General features: G+C 40.0%; 1 protein-coding gene and 1 long non-coding RNA gene across 4 annotated transcripts in view; both read right to left on the reverse strand.

Annotated features, from left to right (window-relative positions):
* The window catches only part of LOC138052731 (kinesin-like protein KIF20A), a 29465-nt gene that overhangs the window by 4751 nt on the left and 14714 nt on the right, over nt 1-10000 (reverse strand). For all 3 annotated transcript variants that reach the window (XM_068899291.1, XM_068899290.1, XM_068899292.1), the window contains 7 exons: nt 9551-9697; nt 8982-9147; nt 6371-6616; nt 2881-3020; nt 2013-2187; nt 790-876; nt 1-59 (listed from right to left, as the gene is read on the reverse strand). The exon at nt 1-59 is cut by the window's left edge and continues 15 nt beyond it. In XM_068899291.1, the coding sequence (XP_068755392.1) occupies nt 1-59; nt 790-876; nt 2013-2187; nt 2881-3020; nt 6371-6616; nt 8982-9147; nt 9551-9697 (1020 nt within the window). The remainder of the gene's footprint in view (nt 60-789; nt 877-2012; nt 2188-2880; nt 3021-6370; nt 6617-8981; nt 9148-9550; nt 9698-10000) is intronic.
* LOC138052733 (uncharacterized) lies at nt 3236-6343 on the reverse strand. The gene is made up of 3 exons (XR_011133144.1): nt 5483-6343; nt 5005-5320; nt 3236-4824 (listed from the first exon to the last, which is right to left on the reverse strand). It is a non-coding gene; the product is annotated as an uncharacterized lncRNA (long non-coding RNA).

Genomic DNA, 10000 nt, shown 5'->3' on the forward strand with positions numbered 1-10000 from the left:
AAATCCTCATCACTCTCCTCCAGTTTTTCTTTCTTCGAGGGCGACGACTTTTTCTTGATCTGAAACAGTTGAAGGCCATGAGATGCAAGAATTGTTTGTGTGGGCATAGATAATAGAGTGGAATGGTTATGAAACCGGAGAAATTTCTTTGTTTTATGTTTTTGTTCTCTTTTTGGCCTTGACCGTGCACAAAACACAATAGTTGTTTACTCCGTACTGAGGACCTAACCAATAGAAACGTGTTGGTTACGTAATTCATGGATAGTGTATGAGCGCAAAACAAAAGATTGTGCAAGGTCATGGCATCTTTGTTTGGTCCTTTGATGTTTGCCGAGCTTCAAAACCACTCCCCTCTATTAACTATGGTGTGGGTGTACCTTGAACTAGACCTCATCATGGTCGTGAAACCCTAACCCTAACCCTAAACCTAACCCGCCTAGATTAGCCTTTGCTATTTACGGGCAAGTGTATTTCTTTCTTATTGCATTGATATATTTTTAAATAAATTTTGAACCTTTGAAACTTTGAGTTTGGTAGTCACACGCTTAGTAGGCTTAGCCGCCATCTTGAATTTCAGAAGTAGAGGAAGATTGGGGAGAGGAATAAATTGCCACCAAGTGAGTGGGCCAGGGGCATTCCAACATCAATCCAGCATGGCGCCTCGATAGAGTGAAGGAAAAATAGAGGTACGTAGCCTTCCTAAATAAGATTCCTGCACTGCAGGCTAGAGGCAGTGGATATCTAACGGCCCGGGACTGAAGAGGAAGTTCATTGGAGTAAAAAAACTACCTCAGCTAAGGTTAAATCACTGCTGGTCCTTTTTAACTGACTGGATCTAACACCAGATGTATGCGACGTCGGCTCAATCTCTGGATCCTGGCAAAAAAAACCAATCAAAGTCATTGGCGTTGGTAATTGGTTTCGATCATCATTTGAATATAAACTAGTTTTCTCAAGAAAGGCATCGCACAACACAGCCCTTTTCTTTCTCTTTTAAATTCAGTTGTTATAAAATGAACTTTGTAACTTTCCTGATACTTATTAGGGTTCAGTTCTCTCGTTCAAGTCATAGAACAATATAGAAAAATAACTTGTCATAGATTTCCGGTAAAACTACCCACATTGTTGTAACATGTCAAGGAGATGATAAAAATGAAATAAACAAGGGGCGGGTCACCGTGCCCGGTTCCATGGAACGGCTATTTAAAGTCACTTTGACAATTGCCGCACACCCCCAATGTTGGGCAAATGTAGCTTGATTGTATATACGTAATCTCTGATATAACGCAGAGCATGGTGTCAGTCTATGGTTAATTCACGTACGTACCTGAAAAATGTATTTGAATGCCTTCGAGAGTACTTTGGGTGTGGGCTGTTCGACTCGTACAATTTTTTTAAATTGCCAAAAAACTGGCTAGATTTTTTCTGATTTTTTTACTACGCCATGAAGATACCGTTGTCAGCACAAATACGAAATAACAAATGGGGGTTATCGTACTCGTTCAGGAGAAAATAGCAATTCCTTAACTTCCTTAACGGATTAAGCTTGGCGTCAATGAAAATCCATCATTTTATCAATGTGTGTGAGCTAATGGCCACGCCAATGCCGCAAGAAATTATGCGCTGTAGGGTTGCGCAATGCAAAACCAGGACCAAGGTGCAAGGGAAGTTTGTAGTGTATTGTTTTTTCATTTTACATCATGCACGAATTTCAGTTCAGTCAGTGGCTTATCATCTAGAGTTTTGTATTTTCTTTCCGTTTACGTTTTCTCCACTTCATCACGGTCTGGAAAGGAGGTGATCCGGGTTAAATCTCGGCAGATCGACGATACTTTCGTTCCCTAAACAAACTAAAATAAGTCCTACTGACTTCAATACACCGTTGCTATGGTTATCAACGATAAATAATGTCACTATCAACGAAATGTACCGCAGCATTACAATCTATTAGATACACTAGTTATTAACTTTTAAGGCTGGTTTGCACTAATAAGCCAAAGAAGTGCACTCACCTTAACTTTATTCTGCTCCGCATGTAAAAACACATTTGGAACCCATTCCTCGTCATCTTCCTCTGTCCGCTCGAGCCGGGTTCTTTTCCTGTTCTTTTTTATTGATTGCGTTAACAGTTCTATTCTGCGATCACACTTCTCTTCGACAGCGGTCACCTCCATTTTGACACGTTCGCTGCAAACCGGATGCGCATTTGTCAACTTCTAATTCGCATGCGAACAGCCAAGAACACCAAACAAGAACAGCAGTTGTTAAAAAGCATGCATTACTAAGAAAAAGCCCTGAACCCACAGCTTTACATATTTTTGTGTTTTCTCCTAGGCATTTTACTTATGATGCATGGTCTCGAAAGTTTCCTAGTAACCACAACTGACAGGCATTGGTCGTAAGACCGCGAATTTAGGTGTGGGTCAACTTCCGGAAGGCAGTGCGGCCCAGTGGTTAGGACGCTTGCCTTGAAATCCGGAGTTCCCAGGTTCAAGACCCGTTCTGGCCACTCGTTGAATTTTTTCCCTGGTTCAACTTCTCGGTCGCACTTGTACACTGTAACTAGCCAACTAGTTTGCCTCCGGCCAGTTGGGATTCTTATCAGCTGTCTTTGTTATTCAGTTCTGTCGTTTCGTTGATTGTGTTTCATTGGCCCATAAAAGTTCCTATGGGGAGTGGTCAATTAAGTAAGTATTGTATTGTAACTATAACAAACTGCTTATTACTACTTACTTTTAATGCTTTACAACCCGTTTTTGACGTAATCTTAGATATAACCCACGCCACGTCACTAGCTTCCGTTAAACGTTTGCTACTTTCCCACGTTTTACGACGCATTCAGTCAAATTCTCGGACAAACCTCCCATTGTTTTTGCCTACCTGTAAGCGTTTTCGATGGACACTAATTGCTCTGCCATCTCTTTGCATACTTCTTCTCTTATCCTGACTTCTAAAGTCTGCATCTTCCGCTTTTCTTCGATCAACTTTTCTTGCAACATTTTCACCACATTGACAAGTTGCTAAGAATGTGAATAACAAGATCAGCGCTGGATAGATACACGAGAGCCGCACGTGAAACACACACACACACACCACACCTGGCTGACACCGCGGCAAAATGAGTGCGCAGGCTTGAGCCACGCGCGAATCGTTTCCACGCGCGAGGGACTGGTACCAATTAAATTTGCAATAGGAACAACAGCGCGGCAAAATGGCGGCAATTTAAATTTTCTGTGTTTGTTTTCATTTTGTGATGATAAGGACAACACTACTTTGATAAGGTTTAAATTTTGCAGAGAGCTTCCTGAAAGACTAATCTTCCGTGTGTCTTTTCAAACCAAAAAACTATAGTTCAAACCAGGAGAATTTTACCTTGCATTCGAGCGCTAGAGCAAAAGGACGAAGTTCGTAATATTATTAGTCGCGATGGTCTCTGCGTTGGTAAACCTGGGGGGAAAACTGTGCACTGAGAAGGAAAACGCCGGGTAAACATCTTTGCAAGGGCAGAATGATAATTCCTTCTGCGAAGATGGCTTACGTTGCTCCTGTTGAATGAGGAAATCGTCTGTTTGTTTCATTGGAATCATTTGAAAGTGAGAAATAAGCTTAAGTTCTTTTCATGCCCGCATCCCACTCATTCGGCAACTTGGATAAGTCACTTACCTGCCCTCCATTCTCATATTTTACAACACTAGTTACTTTTACAAGAGCGAGGCAATAAAATAAAGAAAATAAGTCTTAATTTTAAGAGAGGATCGCAAAAAAGTTTTGAAACTAAGTATAAATTTGACTCCAATGCTACTTGATGTTTCCCTTTTACTTGGAGTTTGGTAGTGGTCCATCGTTGAAAATATTTTTCCAGTATTTTTCCTGCAGCTGGCTGGTAACTGTAATTTTTTCTCCAGCTTTGTCGATCACCTTGTAGAGCCTTGCTGGGATGAGGGTGGGGAGACATGAGAATCATGATAATGAAATAAGAAACCATTCACCTGCATGTGTTTGGAAAATACTGATTTCACTTTTGCATGCATTGCACCAGCAAAAATCCAGCCTAAATTTTGCACTGTGTGTAAAGATACTGAGAGAGGAATGTAATCATATATCCAGCAAGACTAGAGGCATTCTGCTTCATACTCTAACATTTTATTGTGCACAACTGATCCAGTTTCACTACCCAATGATAGACCCACAATGGCTCTATCTGGACCCACAATGACTCTATCTGATTCCTTTTCAACAACAACAACCACAACAACTACTATGGTATGTGTTACCACAAAACACAATATACAGTAACTCAAATATCTCTCTAATTTTATTGTTGTAAGTACCGTATATTCATTATTAAGACTATTACAAGTAGGAGCATTCTCAGAAGTTAATATCCAAACCCATGCTCAGCAAGAGAAAGACTAGAATAACATACAGCTGTATTAATGAAAGTAAGACAGTTTACTTGAATTAAAAAACCAAATTATATTTGCTTGTTCAAACATTGACTTAGAAGGTGTGTCAAGTAAATAATTATCGTCCTTTTTCTAGACAATTTTGAAGAGCTGTTTGGAAACCATCTTGTATTAATCACTGACATGCTCACATCTGTGATGTTTAATTTGCAGTAATACTGTTGTCATCATGCAGGATCTCATGCAAGAAAAAATGAGAGATGAATAACAACCCTGGCTTTTTTCATCACAAAACCAATAAAATATTCAACGCTGAAATCCTCATCACAATCTCTGAAAACAATCTGGGATGTTGCTTGCCATGTATGGTTTGACCAGATCAGCACACACACACCAGGAAGAGTTTTAGACTTAAGCACTGGAATAAGAATAAATGACATGTTTAAGAACCAACAGGAAACTGATCAAAGTAAAACAATAATATTATCACTAGGTCATTTTCATGCATGGAAATCTGTGCCCTATTTGTAAAGATCCCTTTATAAAAAAACTAAATAAGAGGTTTTGTCTAACAATGCAGATAAAAACAGTTGCTTACATCTTGAAAGTAATGACAGTCAAAATGACAGCCAGCCAGATATCAACACTTTCCACAAGATTTCTTCAGGTCAGATGACTGGGACAATGAAATCAACAGAAATCTAGAGATCAATTAAATTTAATCATACCACAACCTGGTGTGTCCTGCAAAGCAACACAGAGCTGGAAAAGAAAGAGCATCACAATCTACCATACAAACCATTGCTCTTGCTGTGGAGAACCAGGTCACAGAAAAATCCATGGCTCTCATATCACATCTCAGTGGTTAAAACGTCTGTTTTGTCAAAACCCTCCGCGTTTTTAGAGGAATTGCCCTTTGGTGAAAAACAGTAAACGAAAAATGTTATCAGTTTAAAATTTACAACTTTAAGGTCTTCAACGGTGTGACCGAAACACGAGCAAACATGGTTTGGCAAAGATAACTTCCATGGAAACAACATAAACAAATAAATATTTCATGCCTAAAATAAGCTTACCTCTTTTGACTTTCTCGTTGGAAACAACTCGGAACTACTGTTTAGTTTTTCTGTCGAGTCCATGTTGAGCGTTAGATCTTGATCATCAAAAGTGCCAATAGAACTTATCCTTCACCGCCGAATAAACTCAAAAACAAAGAGCCCAAAAGCTCGAATCAAATGAATCAAATGTGTTCGAAGAGGAGCATGCGCACTCATTTTGCCGCGGTGTCACCCTGGCTGCCTTAACTGGCTGCCGAGGAGCTGCCGAGTCGTGTCCCCAGAGCATGCGCATTTCCGTCAGAGGCAAACACGTTGCCGGTGATCACGTGAGCAGTGCTGTTAAAACAGGAATAACTTGTCGGAGCGGAATGTGCAGAGAATTCAGATTTTAAAGCATCGAGGGTGACGCGCGTCTTACCCTGGCGCGGCGACGAGAATAGAGAGGAAAATAAAAACGGAAAACACTTATACGTATACACAAACCCTTTCCTCGAACCCACAGTAAAGAACATGTATAAAACGCTAATTATTAAATTATTACAAAGCTACAAAATAACCAGTATAAATTACTTAAAATATGCAAAAGGAATATCTTAATACTATGTAATTTTACTTGCAGATCGATATTTCTGAAGCTTCTAAGCAAATGAAATTAATCTTAACATCGGCCGTTTTGATACTGCGAAGACGCAATATCCGTCTGGACGAACTTAAGCAACCATTTGTCGTTCGTCATTTTAATTTTAAACTTAACGAGAAAGAAAAATTCCATGAAATCGAGGTTTTATACAATTCTCTTCATTTAAATGAGATGCAAGTTGTTTTCTGTAGTTGCGCGCTATTGGAAAACCAGCCCCATAAGGAAAGGTTGCACACAACAGTTTCAACCAAATCTACAGAACGTACCTGCTGATAGACACTCTCTTTATCGCTTCCATTCTCAAGAACTTCAACTCCAACATCTTCATCTTCATTCACTTTCTCTTCCTCCAAGACTGTAATATCACCTTCAGGGGCAGCGGTACAGATTGTACCTTTAGCCCAGGGGACAGACAGCCTCACTGCCTTAGAGCTAGGGGTAGGGGCCAAGGGACAGGTCTTCTTAGTCGGTGGGGGAGGAATGTCCACTGGCTTGGTGACTTTAGTTGTGACCTGCAATAGCCGTGAGAGACCATTAATAGGTTCAGCTCTTTGCTTAAAGCAGAAGGTAGACTTCAGAAAAAAAACTATGCGTTTTGCAAAGTCAAAAAATTTCGGTTGATTTTCGGTCATTCCTTGGCTTTTCGTTCCAGATAACGACAAACGTCGAAAAAGAAAGAGACAAGCCAGAAGAAGAGAATTTTCATGCTTTTGTCACAAGCAGCACTTTCCTTTGTCACAAGCAGCAATTGCCTTTGCCGCATCGCAAAGATAGAACAAGAAATCTAAACTTCCGATTTTCCGAAAAATTGCCAATTGCGAAAGTCCGCCATCACCCTAGACTGCAGGCAGCCGACCTATTACCCCCAAATCCTATGCGCTTATGGGAAGACAAAGTACGCAAAATTATCCGTTAAAACCAAGCTGGGCTCGCTTGGCGTATGTCCCAGCTTCGTACGTGCGGCGATAGCGCAAAATTAGGTCCACGTGCTCGGGTGCGGTAGGAGAGGAAAGACACTACTCACAGACTATTATTACTCGGGAAATAAAAGAAAGCCCAAGAACAAACCCCGCGTAATTGCAGGGGAGTTCCCACTCTCGAAGAAGGAGCCCGTTTCTCGCCAGAAATCACTTCTTTCCAAAAAATGCGTTTTGTGAAACGGCGATGAGCTTACTTTGGAAATACGAAAAAAGGACAGCACAATGGCAGTTTCCTGCATTGAAAATGAATTGAACTTCACTGTGCCGAGGATGACTTCTCGCGTTGCAAAAATATCAGTCTACGACAACAGTCCTCAGGAATACCGTCAATCACTTTAAGCAAAATTCTCCATGTTTCGGCCGCACGAAAAATGTGCGAGACCTCATGTTTTGCTCTCCATTTTCCGCGCGGCCGGAACATCGAAAATCCGCGAAAACACTTTGCTACGCAGGCTACTTTATTAAAGTGGTACTATGATCAAATTTTTACCCCTTGATTTTTTGAGTGTATCACATAGAATTCCATGAAAGAACAAAAACGCCACTTACCGTTTGCAAATATCTTCATTAGTTCCGGAGATATTTAAGTTTAAAAAATGGGTAAAATATGCAAATAAGATGACTGACGACGTCAATCAACCCAATATTATATTGAGTATATAAATAGAACTACCTTGGCCAATTTGCAGCGCAGACCATTGCAACTTGGTAGTCTAATAGTTCTACAGGAAACACACCTATGGCTATAAAAAATTCTGTTCCCATGGCAACTCACTCTTTTCCAGTCCCCACCCACTTGATTTCAATATGTTAGTGATTTTCAGCTTGAAAAATGTTAAAACAAGGCCACAAACTCAAGCTAACATATTTATATGCTTGCTGGATCATGCACATGAAGTGCTGTTAGCAAATATCAAAATGGAACACCAAAGGTGGCCAGAGAAGCTTTCAATATGGGGGAAGTCTGGAACCCAGTATGATGCCATGGTAACAGAACTGTTAAGCTCATACTGTGGAGAACATTTAGTAGAATCTTAATGCAAAAAATTAAAAATGTCTGATACAAATTGGCTGAGATATCTCTTTTTATTATATTTGAACAAAATTTGGTTGAGTGTATGACGTCATCCTTTAGCTAATTTGCATATTTTAAAAACTCGAATATCTCTGGAACGAAGAGATATTTGAAAAAAGTAAGCAGCGTTTTTCTTCTCACGCGGACTACTTGTTTATGTTTCAAAATGGCTTAGATAGGAAAAATGTGATTTTCGTCAAAAGTACCATTTTAAAGGTTCAAGCATGAATAAAGGTGCTACTTTCTAGATAAACTATTAAACGTCAACTCACTGGTCTTTTTTACAGTTGTTAATCAACTCGTTACACGAAACAAATTTTCCAAGTCTCAAGTATGAATAGCCGTGAACAGGTGCTCTACAAATAGGGTAGACTGTAAACCGAATGCAGTGTATTCAGAGTTCAGTTTAATGTTGCTTTTTGAGTGAGGGGAAAACCCTCTGTCTCTGAGCTGAGAGGAGAACCAAAAACCTCACAACAACAACTCATACACCCGGGCGACCACACTGCATCAAGGAAGTTTCATGTCGAAGAAAGGGGTTATTTGAGAAACATGAGGAGTTAATTAAGGCACCCAAAATAAAATTTCTGAAAAGTTTCCAGGGTTGAAAAAAATTACACATACGGATTTCTGCTTTAATCTTGTGATTTGATTTACAGTAAGTTACAGTCTCGCCAATTAGTAGAGCAATTGTGTGCTGAACTTGATACATGTAAGCTTGAGTGAGACTGGAATAGCCTTATCACCATCATCATCATCATAATTGTCAAAATCATCGTCATCGACATTATCATCATCATCGTTATTGTTAAAGTCAGTTACCTTTTTGGCAATGGCTGAAAACTTCATGACGTGTAAAGTTTCGTCGAACATGGACGCACACATATTAACATTGACGATCATTGAAGCGCGCCCTTTACCGCAAAAGAATGCTTGAAATAAACGCGTTAGCTTGCTTTCGCGGAATGGAATGATTAATGGCTGACTTCTGCAACAAAAGAGAAGTAGTTCAATAATGTGGGTCGTGTTGAATTGAGATTAACCATTGAGAGAAAACCGTTCCTGGTTCTTTCTTTTTACGGGTATCCCAGTTAACGCTCAAGAAGCTCTTAAGGACAACATTATTTCCCATTTTTTACCATACCAGAGGCGAAGTCTATAGAGTAACCAGAAAAACTTTTTGTGGTTTGCGTTTTGCCTTAAATCTTACCGCCAACTTCGAACGGAATCAGAGAGATTTGCGCATGTTTGCGCGCTTTTCGCCGAGCCAGAGGTATTTGCTTTGCTTTCTGATTTGGTGGCACGGTGCGTCTACTGTGATTGCCCAAACTACTAACCAAGCTGCTCTACGAAAAGATGCTACCAACAAAAGCACGTCGATAAAAACTTACGGATTTCTTTGGTTATAACGAAGATAGTCCAGACATTTTCCCAAAGTCATAAGTGAGGTGTTGATGTTTCCAGCCTCTTTCAACCGATCTCCTTTGCTCTGTGTTTTGGAATAGCGCTCGGAACCGGCAAGATCTACGAAAGATAATCTGCAAAGAAGGAATTCAAAGACTGGCGTCCTTCTGTTCATATACTCTGTGAGATTTTTAATTTCTTTTTTCAATGTGTCCTTGATGAACCCATTCCCTTCTAAGAACGACACATCGATTTTACGCTTTTTAACGCCAGACGCCTTAACAGTCATCAGTGGGGAACCCCTAAATAACGAAGAATGGGATACACTTTGCCATTTTCCAGTTTTCCTTGACCCAGTTTTGCAAGTTTTTTTTCAAAGAAAGGTTAAAACCCATTCATTAGAAAGGGCCGGGCTGAGTGCTCTTTGAAAGAATTGT

This window comes from Montipora capricornis, chromosome 6 (assembly GCF_036669925.1).
Source record: "Montipora capricornis isolate CH-2021 chromosome 6, ASM3666992v2, whole genome shotgun sequence".
Taxonomy (NCBI): Eukaryota; Metazoa; Cnidaria; class Anthozoa; order Scleractinia; family Acroporidae; genus Montipora; species Montipora capricornis.